Source organism: Aphidius gifuensis, linkage group LG5, assembly GCF_014905175.1.
Source record: "Aphidius gifuensis isolate YNYX2018 linkage group LG5, ASM1490517v1, whole genome shotgun sequence".
In the NCBI taxonomy this organism is placed as follows: Eukaryota; Metazoa; Arthropoda; class Insecta; order Hymenoptera; family Braconidae; genus Aphidius; species Aphidius gifuensis.
This window is the reverse complement of record NC_057792.1, coordinates 1068239-1087536: the sequence shown is the minus strand read 5'-3', so window position 1 is coordinate 1087536 and position 19298 is coordinate 1068239. Positions and strand designations below refer to the sequence as shown.

General features: G+C 23.2%; 1 protein-coding gene across 1 annotated transcript in view; it reads left to right on the top strand.

Moving 5' to 3' along the window:
- LOC122856679 overlaps positions 1-18797 on the top strand; it is a 107548-nt gene extending 88751 nt beyond the window's left edge. Inside the window, exons 5-13 of the mRNA XM_044158444.1 lie at positions 10831-11091; positions 12870-12978; positions 13503-13630; positions 13712-13976; positions 14352-14419; positions 14673-14747; positions 15197-15442; positions 15527-15781; positions 15861-18797. Of these exons, the coding sequence (XP_044014379.1) occupies positions 10831-11091; positions 12870-12978; positions 13503-13630; positions 13712-13976; positions 14352-14419; positions 14673-14747; positions 15197-15442; positions 15527-15781; positions 15861-15973 (1520 nt within the window). The 3' untranslated portion in view covers positions 15974-18797. The remainder of the gene's footprint in view (positions 1-10830; positions 11092-12869; positions 12979-13502; positions 13631-13711; positions 13977-14351; positions 14420-14672; positions 14748-15196; positions 15443-15526; positions 15782-15860) is intronic.
- The last annotated feature ends 501 nt before the right edge of the window (positions 18798-19298 follow it).

Here is a 19298-nt window from a genome sequence, read left to right as displayed (position 1 = left end):
CAACTATATCGATTGAAATATTTTTTTTTTTTCAAATAAATATGTTTTCAATCGATATTATATTACATAATCATAATTATAATGACGATTGACGAATTTTTTTATCTCAATAAAGACACACACCCATTACAAAATACTTTTTTTTTTTTATTAATTTCAATTTCCTATTTACTATTTTGGTTATAATAAATTGTGAGTTTAATATATATTTATTTTTACTTCATTGAATTTTTGATTGATATTATAAAGGATTGCTAGACACATATTGGTGCATTAGAAATCATATTAATGCTCAGTCATCATTCTTAGAATTTATATATTAATAATACGTCGTTTATACATCTGGCATTTTAAATGCTCATTCAACATATTATTCAAGTCATTTTTTTCATATATATGTTTACACTGACAATGCAGAATTTATCAAAATAATTCAACTTAACACACAGATGTTGTTTTTATTTATTAAAATGTAAAATCATATTTTTGATAAATTTTTATTAGCAGTTTTTCAATTTTTCATTTTAACATTTCAATTTATTAATCATTCACTTGTTAATTTTTATTTAAAAAATATTTAAAGTGTTTTTTTGTTTCTAAAATTGGAATTTACAATCAATAACAAAATTAATAAATTATTTTAGAGTACAAGAGTTTATTGATTAATTAGTTGTCAATTAATTATTACTGTACTGCAGTTGAAGCAATTAATATTTTTTTATTTATTTATTATTGTTTGTAATATTTATTCGTGCAAGTGGTTATTTTTTATTATTGTTTTCAATAATATCGTCCAGCAATCAACAGCAATCATTTCTTGACTCAGATGGAAATAAATATCTTCTTGAAACGCAAAAGGGTCTTTCAATCCAGCCAGTCAAGCGTGACTTTTTCCACTTTTTCGATATTACCTCTAATATAAAAATAATAATAATAACAACAAAAAGACAGTAAAATAAATAATAAAACACAAAAACATCAATTGTATCATGAATATTTTTCTTCATTTTTATACAAAAAATAATATATATTCAAGAGAAATATATATTGTTAGAAATAAGACAGTGATGTTTTCTTTGCCACTGAGATTGCGTATGAATATATAAAATGTATTTATATATATTTTCTCATTTTAAATTTCACGATACAAATATGTTATTTTCTTTTTTTTTTTTTAATAAATTTTAAATGAAATATCAAGCACATTTTGGTTGTTTTATTTTTTTAATTTTTTGTTTTTAATAATTTCTGGATTTAGAGATGACAATGTCGATATCTTCATTGATTTATAGAAATAAATAAAAAAAATAATAATTATAATAAAATTCTACATTGATAAGGCTAAAATTTTATATGATCTTCGGTGTCAGCTTGTGGTCGAGTAGCAAAGCTTTCTTTTTGCCAAATAAACATTCCTTTTCGAAAAATAAATTAATAAAAAAATTGTTATTATTATTAGTTCAATTATCTTTGTATTTTTTTATAAATTAAATTTTATTTTTTTTCTATAAAATTTAGACTTTAAATTGTTGTCTCTTCGTTTTTGTTATCTAAAAACTGATAAAATTCATTCGTTCATTTATTTATTTATTTATTTATTTATTTATTTATTTATTTATTTATTTATTTATTTATTTATTTATTTATTTATTTATTTATTTATTTATTTATTTATATATTTATTACATCATTATATTTATAACAACATTCACATCTAAAGAAAAAAAATAAAAATCCTAGAATTTCTGAAAGAGAGTTTGGTACTTATCTCCCTAATACTGTCGCACGTATATTTATTTTTATATATTTATTTTCATTTTATTTTCACCATGACTCTCTCGTTGCTTTTCTAGTCGCCTTGTTCTGTACTTATCCTCCCCAAGGATCTCCGGCTAAGGGTCCTCCATCGTGCATCCACGCGAACAGAAAAATTCCACCCTCTGCTAATCAACAGTCACCGAGCGTTTCCCCTTAACATTATTTTTTTCTCTACTTTTTTTTTTTTTCATTTTTTTCTACTATATTTTTCTCTTCCAACAATATATATATATTAAAGTTGATCATAACCATCACCTGGTGTCCAAATGACATTCAAATTCATTATTTTTATTTTTTTATCATAAAACTTTTTTTCTACCACTCAATTTTATACAAAAAAAAAATTATTAATATTCATTTGAATATTAAATTAAATTCATCCCAACAATAATAATTATTTTATCTATTCGTATTGTTTATGAAATTAATGATGCTTTTGATGATGATTTGTCAGTCGTACAATATAATTGTCTGTCAAATTTGAATATACAAAGTGGATATCACAAATTTATAAATTATAATATAATTATTTTGATATTCAAAATATTTATTTACATATGCTTGAATTAATTCAACACACACGTGACAATAACTCCATTATTTTATCAACAAAACAACATGAATATTATTAATCATATTAATCACATATAGAAATTATTTTCGAGTAGTTATAATTTTTTATTTGGCTTTTTTTAATTTGATATAATTTCTTTTTTTATTTCGCCAATTGAATTTATACAGACAGTTAATGGGCTTGAGTTGGCTTTGGGTCAATGTATGGTTTACGACCAAAAGCTGAATGACCTTTTGATCGAACGACGTTTCATGTCTTACCGCAAAATCGAGCCACAAAATTGCCTGGCCATGTTCGAATGATAGTAAAAGTAACGCCAAATCCGCTGACCAAGATATCCGATCGACCTTTTTTTTTTTTTCTATATTTTTTATTTCTTTCTTCTTTTACCCATTTTTTATTTTTTTTTTTTTGTCTTTTCTTTTGCTCCTTCATCTTTATTCTTTTTTTTTTTATTCTTCATCTTGACATAAACCAACTTAAATTTTTTTCATTTTCACAAGAGTGTATCTTCGAGATATATATGTATATTTTTTTTTTTTTTCGTTTTTTTTCTATCCCTGATTTTTATGCATCCAGTGACATCATGGAAAATCTTCAATGACAATATTGATGATAACACTGTCGATACGATAAAAGTTAATGACATTTTTATTTGAAAAACAAAAAAAAATGATTTTTTTTCTACAAGTAGTATATAGATATAATAAAATAGGAAAAATTTTTTAAAGTAAAAATAAAAAATTAATGGCATTGCACGTATAAAAAATGGGGGTGTCGTGTATCTTGGGAATTCAGTTGACTATCCCTGGACTAACCTGACACATACTTCCGTCCACATGCTGAAATTGTTGGATCCCCATGATGGGCTTGCAGATCCAATTACTCGAATGGCGACAGAGAGACGCAGCCAAGTTGTGAGTAAGGGAGGTGATAGACGGCATGAGAAATTTAGAGGACCATGTCAACAGAACAGAAAAAAAAGATAAAAACAATTTAAAAAAAAAAAAAAGGGATTCGATACTATTTTTAATTCACTATTTTTTTAATATTTTTTTTCATTTATCTAAACTCACCCTCGTTTGACTTTGCTAGTTACGGAAAAAGGAAATAAAACTTATACGTGTTTAACTCGCCTTCACATTAGATTAACTTGACTAATAAAAACTAAAAATAAATACCATGAAAATAATTTTAAAAAATAATCCACATAAATATTTGATGGAAAAAAAAAATTTATTTATATTTTTAGATTGGATTTTTTATTTTTAATAATTTTTAGATTTAGAAATGACAATGACGATATTTTTATTGATTTATAAAAATAAATAAAGGAAGAACAAATAGGTATAATAATATTTTAGTAACGATAACATTCATAAGGCTAAAATTTTATATGATCTTCGGTGTCAGCTTGTGGCCGAGTAGCAAAGCTGCCGGCCTGCGGTCCGAAATGTCTCGAGTTCAAATACCGGCCATGTCGTTTCCGTAACAACAAGTATAAAAGCCAAAAGAATTGCGTTGATCGCATTCTTTTTGCCAATAAAATATTTATTTTAAATTAAAATAAATAAAACTAAAATTTTTATCTAAATTACTGATTTTTAATTAATTAAAAAATTTTGTTTACCGAAAAAATTTCATAAATAAATAAAGACAGCAATAAAAATAATAATTCAAATTATCAATTTATTCGCCAGCATCATTTGATGGGTGATATTTTTTTTATTTTATAACGTATGTGAAATAAGTAATTTTAGTTATTTAATATATATTTTTGAATTTTTGATTTTTCGTTTTAAATAATTTTTCGATTTAGAAATGACAATATCGATATTTTTACTGATTTATAGAAATAAATAAAGAAAGAAAAAATAGATATAATAATATTCTAATATTGATGACATTGATAAGGCTGAAATTTTCTATGATCTTCGGTGTCAGCTTGTGGTCGAGTAGCAAAGCTGCCGGCCTGCGGTCCGAAATGTCTCGAGTTCAAATACCGGCCATGTCGATTCCGTAACCCCAAGTATAAAAGCCAAAAGAATTGCGTTGATCGCATTCTTTTTGCCAAATAAACATTCCTTTTAGAATAAAACAAATAATACTTCTATTATATTACCAAATTAAATTTTTATATAAATTACCCATATAAATTAATACGAAAATTTTCTCTCTCAAAAAAATAACATAAATAAATAAACACACCAACAAAAATAATAATTCAAATCATCAATTTATTCGCCAACATCAATATAAAATCATTATAAATTTACAAACCCACACAATCCTACATAAAACAATCAAAACTCATAAATTTTGAGTATAACTAAAATTTTTAATCCTGTAATTCATATGCAACAATAAAGCAACAACCATTATTATAATTTAACAATTAGCATTCGATTTACCTGATGTTACGTTAAAAATTTTGAGTGATAGTTAACCAAAAAGAGAAGATTAAAAAGGGATTGAATTAGAAAAGGGGTTAATGTTATAGAGAGTTGGTTTAATTTTGAAATATTAATAATGGAATACATTTGAATATTCAAATGATAATTTTATCTGCAAATACATATATATTATTGAGCTCAGTTGATATTATATTTTAAAAGAAGAAATGATTATTAAGGGTGATGATAGAATATGCATATGACCATTGTTAAAAAGCACTGATGCAATAATTATAATCTACTATGCTTGAATTGACTGTATTGAAAATTTAAAGTTGTGTCCATTCTACCTGTCATAGTGGATTATGTCGTGTTCAATTAGTTTATCGATTTGATCCCTTGGTAACATTGATCATTGACATATATTTATATCAACCCCTTGTACTGGTGGTGTTAAAATGTCCATCATATAAATTCTCATTTCAAATCAATAAGCAATATATTATTTAAAAAAATACACAAATTAAAAATTGTTTTTTAAATTAAAAATATTATCATTTATTTATAAATTTATGCTATGTTTTTTTGTCGTTTAAATAATAGATAATATAACAAATAAATTAAGGGAAAATAAAATTTATTTTTATATTTTATTTAACAATAAAAAATATTGTCTCGTTGAAGTAATTTTATTGTAACATTAAAAATATAAAAATATAAAACTTCATGCAATTTAAATTTGGAGGTTTAAAATTGTTATAATTTATATCATAAAATGATCGTAAACACACAGTTAACGATTGTTTTTTTTTTTTTATTTATTTATTATTTTTTTAGTTCGTGTTTGTGGGGTTGGAAGGTACAGTCAAACATGTAAATTCATGTGAATGATATAGCAGAATGAAAATAATAAAAAATTGCCCAGTTAGACTTATTTTATGGATGTATATATGATTTTTAAGTTTTAAGATATCATAAATTATATTGAGAAAGTAAGAAAAAATATATTAAGTATATAAAACCAAATAAAACTTGGATGAATATTTTTTTTTCTTCAAATAGTTGACAGATATATAAATTTTTGAATTCTCCGTATACCTTCAAGAACCTTGAGCCATTGGGGAAATAAATTTTTTAATATCCATCCATTTTTCAACCCTTAAAATGTGTAAAAGTTATTGAAATTTTTAAAAATATTTTTATGCTTTTTTTTTGCAATTGTATGCTGTTGTATTTTTTATTTAATTTATTTTTTGTTGATAGTTAATATAAATGATAATTTCTTCAATTTCATGATACGGTTATTCTCGTCAAGTATTTCCGGTCGTTTGGATATGTTATCACGATACGCGTTAAAACCATTTAGTGACTTTCGTGACTCGATCCACTTTAACGAACTGCCAAGCTACCTCATATATATAACAACCGGAATTTTCTTATTTTATGGTTTATATCGCACCAAGTTACGTCCGGTCGTGAAACTATCTTTCCTATTCTTTTGGATTTTTATTTTTAATACCTTTTAATTGTTTTTTTTTTTATAAGAAATTCATAATATTGTCATTTTGCTAACAAAAAAAGCTGCCAGTTTCGAAATTGCCCTTTGAAAAAAGCTCATTCTGTAATCTGTATTAGTCTGCAAGTGTTAGGTATGATAAAAAATTAATTAGAAAAAATTTAATTGACAAAAATTAAAGGCCTATTTAATTTTTGAGACACTACATCATCTGTTATGTATTTTAATTTTTGAAAGAATAGTTATAGTATTGATTTCAAATTAAACAAATTAAATATATTTATTATTTTTCAATTGTTCTTTTATTCAACATTTTTATTTGAAAATAATTTTACTCTAATCATTTAGCTTCCAATAATTTGACCCGATAAGTTTAAAATGAAAAAAAATAAATATATAAAAGTCGATTTTACGGATTTAAAAGCTCGATGCATTTACCACGAGAGATGGTGATGGATCTTCTACTTGGTGGAAGTAACGAGCAGGCACTGGGAATTTCGAACGAGAGGTTTAAACGACTTTAAAAAAAATATATAAAATAGTTTAAAATAAAAAATAAAGGTAAAAGAGTAGACGAAAAATAAAAAAACGACAGCCAGAGGGCATGAAGGACAAAAAAAAAAAAAAAAGAGGAAAAAATGAGGCGATTTTTCTCGGGAATAGCGAGGAAAAAAAAGGAGAGATTGTAGAACGAAAGAAAAAAAAAAATTAAAAAAGAAATAAAGAAGAAGGAACTTGGACTTGAGTAAAACGGAAGTTGAATTCTTGCGAGAGGGTTGCACCGATATAGGTCGTCAAGTTTTTACATTTCAATTAGCATTTGCATCTCAAAGAGCTGGGAATGGAGCAACCGTGTTGGTAGTTGCGTGTAATCATAGTCCTCTTGCCTTCAAAAATTGAAACAATAGAATCCAGCCATCACACTCTGTCTTTATTTTTTTATTAACATTATTTTACATTTTTTATATTTTTGTTACTTGTACGTTTCTCACCACCCATCTACGTTTAAAAAAACAAAAAAAAAATCTCCCATTTCTCACCAGAAAATCACGATTCTCCAGAAGAGAACAACAAAAATTTATACTCACACACCGAGACCAAACGTAAAGAGCTGAAAAAAAAGTAATAATAATAAAGATATGAAATTGCTCTGTAAAAAGAAGGGAAAAAAAATCATAAAACGAAAAAATATAGTCATAAAAATATTTACAATTCACGTTCTTTGTATACAAACGTGACGTCGGAAATTCATCAGTATACCATATATTAAATTTAAAAAATAATTAGTGTGTAATTAGTGACCTTCATTATGATACAAAGAAAATATTTTTTTAAATATTCAATTAAATTATTTCATTTTTTATGTATAAATTATATATTTTATCTAATGTCAAAGTAATTTAAATATCAAAAAAGAAATTTTAAAAAATATATCTACTTGAGATTAATTATTAATAATTTTAGTATTTAAAAAATAATAATTTAGATATCGAATTACTTATGAACTAATAAATTGTAGAGTTATTAATGTCGTTATTTTCATTGAATTATAAAATTAAATAAAGAAAGAAAAAATAGATATAATAATATTCTAGTATTGATGACATTGATAAGGCTAAAATTTCCTATGATCTTCGGTGTCAGCTTGTGGTCGAGTAGCAAAGCTGCCGGCCTGCGGTACGAGATGTTCCGAGTTCAAATACCGGCCATGTCGATTCCGTAACAACAAGTATAAAAGCCAAAAGAATTGCGTTGATCGCATTCTTTTTGCCAATAAAACATTCATTTTAAATTAAAATAAATAAAGCTGCAATTATATTACCGATTTACATTTTTATTAATTGTTAAAAATTACGAATTTTTTAGTTTTCAAATATTCCCAATATTCTTCAAAATAAATATAATAAAGTACCATCGCTAATTTATAACGAATTAATATTACCATTGAATAATGTAATATTATTTTACATTACAGGATTTAATAATTTGAAAAAATACTCGAATTAATTATTGCAAAAATTATTAATAAATTCATTAAATATTTTATCATAATTAATTCATTTTACTCGTTAAATTTCATTTATTTATTTACTCAATCATTAAAATATTATAGGCAATTATAATTCACATAATTCAAAATTATTTATAATTAAATAAATTTAAAAATTAACTTCATCATTGTTCTATAAATTATACAGTTAATTATTCCAAAAAAAAAAAAAAAATCGTTAACAAATTACCAAAGTTTAAAAACAATTAAAATTTACAAAAAAAAAAACTAGAAATTTTATATTTCCATTTTTATAAATTCAACTCTCAATGAATATTAAAAAGCTCATTTTTTATTTAAATAATTTTTTAGTGTATATTATCATGCGAGTATTGATAGTTTAAAAATATATAATATTATTTTTAGTATATAATTTATGTATTTGACAAGTACATACATAAATATTATTGGACATGTACCAACTTATATAAACATCAAAAGTAATGAAATATAAGTGAAGACATGTCGGTTTTTGTATGATGACAAAGACGTACATTTCTCGTCACTTAACGTGTCACTTGCAATCGTCAAGTTGAATCGTAAATGTGTCTAACTTTATTCAATAATACATCGTCTTATTCAACACTGTATATATTATATCCAAATAATTTTTAAATAAAACAAAAAATATATTAAACAAAAGAATCTTTGATGTTGCCTCAAAAACTCGTAATTACAATTTTTTTTTCTTTTTTCATCTAGTCAAAAGAACTTAAAATAATTTTAATAAATTCATATTCATCTGTACTTTTATAAACTAAAATTTACATTTAAAAAATTTTAAAATCATTTAATAATTACATTTAATTAACAACAATAACATAAATTTTAAATTTCATTCAAAATTTTTTTTACACAACTTTTTAATAAATAAAAAAAATCAAACGATTAAAATAAATTAAAAATAAACAACAATAGTATTAAATAGTATTTTAAATAATAAAAAAATAATATAATAAATGTCATGTTTAAGATAAAGGCGTATGTCCTTTAATTATTGACTTGAAATTTTTTAAAAATTCATATTTTTAAACAGATAAATTTTATTTTAATAATTATAGAAAAAAATTATAAAATATGATTTATTTATAAGCTTGCAAATTGGTGTCACATCTTGCTGACATTTATGAAATAAATAAATAAAATAAAACAAGTAAAATCAATTTAAAAAATAATATTATATATCAATGAAAATATATATATAAATTTATTTCATTGAGTCTTGAAGTATTCCTGTCTCTTGTGTTCGTTTATAAAGGCAATGAGAAAATGAGGAATCTACTTGACTCGTCGTCGTACAGTCGTTTCATGATCGCGTTTACAAAATGACAGAGACCAATAAAGTATAAACGCACATATATATCATAAAAAAAATATAATAATAATAAAAATGAAATAGTAAAAAAAAGAAAAGAAATTGAAGACGAAGAAAAAGAAGGAAGGAAGTAGCGCAAAGTGGGTTGAAAAAGGGGGTTGATAAAGAAACGCGAGGGGAGAAAAAATAGATGAAAAATAAAAAAAATATATAATTTTTCTTTGTTCCGCTAATGTCTCGTTAGCGTGTGCCCCAATGGAGTAAAGCAAAGGCCATTTTCCCTCAACTTGGTTTTAAACCCGCATGCAATATAACTAACCCACCTTTTTCATCTTTTTTTTTTTTTTTCCCTCAAACCTTCACTCTTTCTTCCTCTCATTTCTTCCCTCTTGCTTTCTCTTACTCTCTTTTTGGTTTCAACTGGCCAAGCCGCTGGCTACCATCTTTCATACACAGAGATTATCCTGGGAAATGCATAAATTATCAAAGCACCAGATAGAACTCTCCAACTACCTTTCTTCATCATCCCCTTTCTCAATTTTTTTTTTTTTTTTTTTCTTTCCTTATTTTTTTGAAAAATATATATTCTATCCTTATTCAACGGACAAATACCTTTTGCAACATCATGAATGCAACCAAAAGCTATGCAAAACTTGTAAAAACTTTATTGTTTTTTTCCTTTTCCTTTTTTTTTCTTTAATTCAATTTAAATGTGGTCTTTATATCTCAACGTATATTCAAAAACCTTAAATTGTATTTAAAATAAAAAAACAAATCAAAAATGTAATTTCCTTTTGTTTTTTTTTTTCATATAAAGAAAATTAAAATTTATTTTTTTTTATTAAAATCATGATAATAACAAGCAGGTGTATTTTTTTATTTTTTTATTAAAGTTATGCACGCATCTTGAATTTTGATGAATGAATAAATTATCAAAAGATGTGTATAATATGAAAAATAGGGAGAAGTGCTTTTACCTATATGTAATGTTGAATAAATAAATTATAAAGTTACTTTGGTTTATGTTTATTGATTATTCTGATGGTGGATAATAAATAATTTTTTGTTTTATAATATTCAAAATAATAAATAATAAATAATATTTTAAAAGCTTTTTGTTATTTGATAATTGATATTTAATTTTTTTAATTTTTTAATTTACAGTTGGTGATTGTCATTCGGAGCTTGGACATATGGATGATATGTGTGATGCAACTAGAACAGATGCTGATTTATTTACTATGTTCAGATTGAATCCAAAACCAATTGCATGTCCATTTCTTGGACCACCATTTACATTTACATATAATCGTGGCACACAAGAATGCAATAATCCAGTTAGTCATGCTGAAGGATGCACTGATAATAGTACACTTTTATTCAAGTATCAAGCTTGTCCTGATGTATCAGCATCTGAAAGTAACAGTATGTATTATTTTTTTCCAATAAGTCCAACACAATTTTTTATTATAAAAAATAGATTTTTTTCTAGCCTAGAATTTATTTATTTATCAATTTAAATGTATTTTTTAGATGCTATTTAAATAGTTGTCTATCAAAATTAAAAATTACTTTAAATCGTTAATAATTTTTACAAAAAAATTCATCAATTTAAAATATACTTTTTTATTTATTTTAAAAATAATAAAATTACAAAAGAAAAATAGGATATACATCTGTAAATTAAGCATTTATTTCTATTTTTTTTTGTCTTTAAATTTTAAATAATTTAAACAAATTGTCTGGACGTTATTTAAATAAATCTGTCTATCAAAAATTTATGAATTTATAACTTTCAAAATGAGACACGTCAATTTATTTTTAAAAAAAGTAGATGACTATATTAAGTATAAATTATTTAAGTTGTATCTCTTTTTCGTCTCAAGATTTCGAAATAATTTAAATACATTGTCTGGATGTTATTTATATAAATGTCTATCAAAAAATGATGATTTTATTATTAAATATATGTCAGACTAGTTAGACTAATGGAAGTCTCATTGTCCCAGTTGATAATATATTTCATAAAATTACGATAACATTGTGGATTAAGAATTCATAAGCCAGACTTATTTCGAATAATTTTATCGTAAATTGAATAATAAGGCTACATAAAAATCAGGTCAAAGTTATTTTAGAAAAATGTGATACTATTTTATTCAGCTTTTAATGTGATAGACATTGATTCACTGAAAGGTTTCATCTGAAAATTATATTTAAAAATAAACAAATTTATCAAAATTACAACTACACAAACAAAATAATAATTTCATTTATTTATTTAAATAAATTATTTTAAATATATGTAGTAATAATTTTTAGATAGAAATATAGTTGTATTTCTTTTTCGAATATCTTTATGTTCATTACGAAAATGTGTGAGCATATTAAAAAATATTTAACTCAATTAAATGAAATTGAATTGCGGACTCAGTTGGTTGAGCTCGTGCCATGGATATTTATTGAAATTTACGGTGGGTTATACTCTGCCCAAGATAAAAAAAAAATAAGCAAAAACAAAGAGGCTTTAGAAAATTAAATGGATATTTATGAATTACATTTCATCAAGTAATTTTTTTCACAGTATCTATTAAAACAATTTACATTTTTTCCTAAATAAAAACAAAGAAAATTATGCAAATAAAGTGTTGAAAATATACATCAAGATTATTAACTTCATTTATAATATTTTCTATATTTTTCAACTCATTAATTTATCATATTTTAATTATACATTTTTTAATTTTATCAAGCAAATATATATTCATGAAAATTAAAATTATTAAATTGATTTTTTTTGCATTTATGTAATCGAAAAAAGATGCTTACTTTTGTCATCAAGATGGATTAAGTTTAAAATAAAGTTGTCATTCTGGGGCTTCTGTAGATTATGCTTTTTTTTTTTTCGTATAGAAATACAATAGACATATTGATGTGCAAATCGAAACCCTTCAAGTTATCATACAAACACATTTAATTCGATTATAATTCCTCAACTATTGATCAATAGTTATCAAATAAAATTGTAAAATTTATTTCCATTCAATTTCATTTAATTAAAAACAAAAACAACAAGTAAATTACTCTGAAAATTAATTATAAAATATTTTAATTAATATGAAAAATTAATTATAAAATAAATATACTTTATTCAAATATTTAAAAATAGAAAATTAATACAATTTTTTTAATTTTAATTTCAGCTGAAGAGCTTCAATGTTTGGCAACATGGAAAGATGGTAGAAATAAATATCTAGTTGGTACTGTCAAGACATTTGGCAGAAGTTCTGTAACCTACGAAGAAACATTTAGGTAATTATAAAATTTAAATAACAATAAAACAGATTAATTAATTTAAAAAAAAAACAAATTAAATATAAAATAACACTTGACAATAATAAATGAATGTTAATTAAAATATAAAAAGAAAAATAAAATATAATTTATTTAATAGATAAAATAACTATTGTCTGAATGAATGATAAAATTTCAAGTTTTTATGATTGGCTGTCATCATTACCCCACACTGTTTTCAATCGTGAATGAAATTTAACAGGCACCCATGTGAGATAGCAAACGATCCAGTCAAATTATATCCAATGATTCTAATTGAGAAGTGGACTGGTTAAAAAAAAAATAAAGAGATAAAAAAAATAGGGATGAGTTCAATTAGTGAAATTGTTATATGGATAAAAAATTCACATAGAAATTTTGTAGAATTACTGTTAAACAAATTAATTACAATTTTTTTTTTATTATAAATATAAAAATAATTTTATTAAAAAGTGCTTATAAGTGTTTATTTATTTTATTAATAATAAATTATTAATTTACAGGTGTTTTTTGTATGAGACTCATCATCAAACTGGCAAGACGACATATGTACTGGCACAATCTGGTGATTCAACATGTAGTGCATTGAACTCTGTTGGCGAAGGTTCTAAACAAATTAGATTAACAAAAGGTAATAGAATTATTATTATAATTTATAAATGATAATTGTTAAATTTATGTATTAATAATTGGATATTTATTATGATTACAGGAGATAAAGAACACAATAGATGTAAATATCCAACATGGGTGACTAAACATCATGATTGGCACACCCTTGATCATTCAAGAAGTTATCATTTTACAACTGGCAATGCAACATTACTTGTTAAAGATAAATCAGATAGTATTAAATATTCTGGTAAAGATAACAGTTATTCACAAGAGGAAAAAATTGTTTGTCACAATTTAGAACCATTAGAAAGTTTACCTGGAAAAGAAAAAGTTAAACTTGTTGCACATATTACAAGGGGCTGGTAATTATTTATTTATTTAATTATTTTTTTATTGTTTTTTTTTATAAAAATATTTTTAATTTAAAACTATTATTTAAAATTTAATTTTAATGTAATTTATTATTATCTTTTTTTAAAAATTAAATTAGAAATTTTCAATTTAAAATTAATAATAATTTATAAAGTAATAAAATTTATTATTATTTATTTTTTTTGTTTTTTATTTTTAATTTAATTATAATAGAAAAAATAATTTTTTTTTCTCACAAATGGTCAGTGTGTCATTTAAAATAATTTTATTTTCTCAAAAAAAAAAAAAGGAAATCAAAAAAATGCCAATTGATATAAGAAATAAATAACAAAAAAAAAAATCCAATTTTTTTTCTTTTGTTGCAGTGATATTGGCTACGTCTGCATGATCTTTCACAAAAGAGATGGCAATGTTATCGAGCTTCAGCAATCAAGTGAGTTGAATCGTTGATTTTTTCATTTCTCACTCTCAAATATTATCATTATTATTATTATTTTCTTCTATTAATATATAATGTTTTTTTTTATTTTTTATTTTCTCATTTCTCGTTGAATTTTCCTCACGCTCGAATTAATATATCTGAAAAATGAACAAGATTTTTTTTTAATGAGAAAAAAAATAATAATTGCAGTTAAAAAAATAAAAAAATATTTGTAATAAATGTCGGATATTATTTATTGTTACAGGTCGAAAAGCAGTCATACCAGACGAGGCATGTAGTCATCATGATCCATCAGATTCGTCTTTTACAACATTGATTAGTGAGTATTAAATTTATAATAAAAATTTTTTAAAAAAACTTTATTCACACGTTCATTTTTACCATCCATAAAAATTTCATAATGAATCCAAAAAAAAAATACATCATAAAACATACATTTTCACAGTACAAATACTCTTTTTTTTTTTTCAAGAAAAAAAAAATAAAAAAGCACAGTAATATTACCAAGGATTAAAGCCAATTTTAAAAACATTCATTTTATTATTATTATTTAACCTTGCATTTTAATAATTCTTGATTTATGAAGAAGTAAAGAAAATAAATTACCGTTCATGTAATAATGGTCTCAGTGGTGGTGATTTAATCTCTGGAAGAAAACATAAATTTATATTTTTACAATATTCATGTATTTTTAAAATAATAATAAAAATAATTAAACAACATAAAAAATATTTTGCCTCATTAATTATAATGATAATTATTATTTAGCATCATCAATGGAAAAAAAGGCATGTCCTCAGCCAGGAAGATATACTGTTAAATCACGTGCATTATCAACATCACCAAGACGTAAACGTGGTATTAAAAATAAAGCTAAAAGAGCTGCTGAAAAACGTACATTTTCAGAGGATAATGAGGACAATGAATGTAATGTATCACATATACAAATTGGATGTGGTTCTGCTGATCACAGTGAGATGGTTATTGCAAGTAGTTGTCCAAGTGAACAGCTAGGTATTTATTTATTTTTAAAATTTACAATATTATTTAAATTAATGAAGGCATTTATATTTATTTGTTTTTCTTTGTTTTTTGCAGTATATACTTGTCATGATCGTTGGGAAGAAAGTGGTACATATTATACAATCGTATCACAAACAAGTAGCAATGAACAAACACAAGGCTCAGGACAAACATTTTGTTTTTCAATGAGATGGAATGATCCAGAACCAAAATTATCTGGTAGAGGTGGTCGAATTGAACAACAAGAACAAGAATTATGGCTGTCAAGACCAACACGAGAATTTCAAACTGGCAGCAATGAACAATGGACATATATACTAACAAGTCAAGGTAAAAATTTAAAAGATAAAATTGATCTATAGATCAATCATCAGTGCTTTTGTTAATATTAAATTTCATTATGTTCTAGGTGTCTGTGAAGATTTGACGAGAGCAAGTGCAGCATCGTCATCATCGTTATCAAGAGTTTCATTAGTATTATCAGCTGGTGCTGCAATATTGTGTAGATTATTGTCAAGATGATTTGTAGCAATCAGTGTTAATGTTTGAATATAAATTTAAACAAACAAACAAACAATAATACATAAATACACATGATCAATGAAATTGCATATATTATTAATGTGAAAATATTGACGAATATGAATGGGTGAGTTTAGTGAGAATGTTACAATTGTTTTATGATTAAATACATAACAATATATTTGAAAAATAAAATATGATTGATAGGCAATGGGGGAGGATAATGTATAAATGTAATTGTAAAATTTTTATTTTATTTATTTTTTTTATATTCGTTTGTCAATTTTTTTTTTTCTTTAATATATATTTTTTCAATGAGGAAAAATAGGTAATATTCATTAAATTGTCAATGTTTGTATTTCGTTGGATATAATCCAGAGATAATGACTCAATTAGTCACCGTAAAACAAACAGCATATATTCATAATTTATTAACAATAATTCGATGTATTTCGACTTTAATTTACAAATAACAAGACTCATATCTAAAATTTTATCTCCAATAAATTTTATGACAAATTAATCAATTAATTTACAAATTAAACTGCCAGATAACTTGAACAATTACTCGAGTTAAATTACAAAATGATTATGACAAGATAAATAATTAAAGAGAATATTCAAAAATTGACGAAATAAAATTAATAAATAAAATTGTAAATATACGATCAGGGTACAGGTGAACGACGATAGTTGAAGATTTATAAAAAATGATTTAATAAAATGTATAACATTTTATTTTATCAAAAAGAGAAAAAAAAATTTCTTTGTCGTAACTGATCGAAAGATACGACGAAAATAAATGAATAAAAATTATTCAAAATACTAATTAAATATAAATTAAGATAAAATAATAAATTAACAATTAAATATTAATAAAAAAAAGAAAAAAAAAGTAATCGAAAAATAAAAAAAAAAAAAAAAACAATTTTTATTCACTTAGCTAGTTGCACATCTGTATATAAATGATTTATATAATGTATAAAGACTGTTTTTAAGGGATTATATATTGAAAGAGGTTTTACGGTTTATTGGGCGCTAGACTGCGACTCAAATTGCCACCTAGATTTATTAATATTATATAATAAAATGATAAAATAATTAAAATTTTTATTTTCATTTACTTTTTCATTTATTTTCAAACAATAATTAATTCTTAACTGGATTTAAGATTTTTTGAAGGGCAGGCCAATGATGAAGAAACAATTCGTAGATAATTTTTAAAAATATTTAAAATATTTAAAAATTGAAAAGAAAAATTTACTGGTACTTATGAATGAATTGTTGAATATCACAGAGGACCATTTAAAAAAATTTATAATTTAATTATTTATAATTTATATTGAAATAAAAAAAAAAAAATATATATGTGATTTAAATAAAAAATAAATAAATATCACAGAGTTTATTTAATTGGTTAAATATATTATTTAAAATATTTCGAATAAATTTTGCTGAATTAAAAAAAATAAACCGGCTAGACTGGTCGACCCAATGACTATATCAAACAAGTTCATCGGGCAGCTATATTAGTTAAGTTATCTCGCACTATTTATTTTTTAAAAAATAATATAAAATTTATAATGAAAAATAAAACTGGAATAATTATTATTCCGATGTCTAAATTGATCAAGGCCCCCAAGACGTTTACCAATCAATAAAGCTCCGGGATACAAAAACCCTGATAATAAAAATATTAAAGGCATCAGAAATATTGTAAAATTATGCGTAAAAAAAAAATTATTTAATAATTAACAAAAGAAAAAGAAATAAATGATTTAAGAAGATTTAATTACTTATTTAATTGTGGGCCTATCTTGATGAATCATCGGTAACTCTGTGGTATACGCCCAAGCACAAAATAAACAATTAATAAATATTTAAAAAAAACACAGCCAAAAGTAATAAAAATTATGTGAAAATATATTTAAAACAAACGATCAACAAATTATTATTTGATTTTATTTTCAACTGTACATACTAGGTATTTAAAATGACTGGTTTGTTGTTTGATATTCGTCAAGTATTTATTGTTTCAAATTTTGCATTATTATTTACGAAAATATTACTTAACAATACTTTGAATAATTTATTTTTCAAATATATATATATATTATTTTTCAAACCGTGAGAAAATATATTTAAAAAAGCCAGCTAACGGAATTTATATATTTCCATATCATTAGTCGCTTTGATTAATATTAAATTTTGTAAATAAATTGTCAACGCGAGTATCGAACAATAAGCCAAACTTACCTGACAAATAAAAAATTAAACAAAACACAATATTTAAAACCAGATAAAAAGTCCTGTTAACGAAAAAGATAAATATAAAATAAACCGAAAAATTTTTTAGCTATCTAGTGGAGGTATAAGTATAAAAATATTAATATGTAAAATAAAATTTTTAATAATGGAACAAGGAAAAATGATAAACACAGTGTGTACAAGTTGTGAAATGTAAAAGAATAATTAAAAAATGTTTAAAAATAAATCAGGCAATGATTAAAATGGAGGATAACATAAAAAAAAAATGAATTGATTGATTGATCATTATAAGGATCGAGTGTACAAGGAGTATATATATAAAAAAAAAAATATATACATATATATATTTTTCGTTTTATCACTGTGATGATTATTAATATAAATATTAGTAGATAAGGCAATTTGAGTGTTGTTTTTTCTTGCCACTTGTATAGTTAAAAATAAATAAAATAAATATAAAATAAATCACGATTAAATAATAAATAAAACGAGAAAAAACATTGATTTAAATTTTAAATTTTCAACTAATTATCCTTAAGGGTTTTGGGGCTTAAAACGAGTAAGTTTAATGAAAAAAAAAAATATTAAATAAAGTGTGGGTTATTTAATTATCTACGTGGAAAAAAAAAAAATTAACAAAAAATATTAATTGAAAATCTAATTATGTAACTGATTATGTATTATAAAATAACAATATGCGTAAGAAGTGGAGGAATGCTGAAGCAAATATCTTGTAATAATGCAGAAGCAAAAAGAAAAAAAAAAAAAAAATGTTATTTTTTATCTCATAAATTGTTTTTTTCTTTCATCAAATTTATTAATAATTTAACTAATTTTTTTTCACTTTAATTCTTCATTTAGCAATGTTGTTTTTTAGTTGATAAATATTTTTTTTTATTATTATTTAACATATATACAATGTTGTTGATTAAAAAATTGTATAATGATCGTACTAATATTTTTTTTCTTTTTAGTTATTTACGTCTGAATAAATTGTACAGCTAAAGTGCGATAAATGTTTTTATTTTTTAATTAAAATAAATGGGAGAAATTTAAA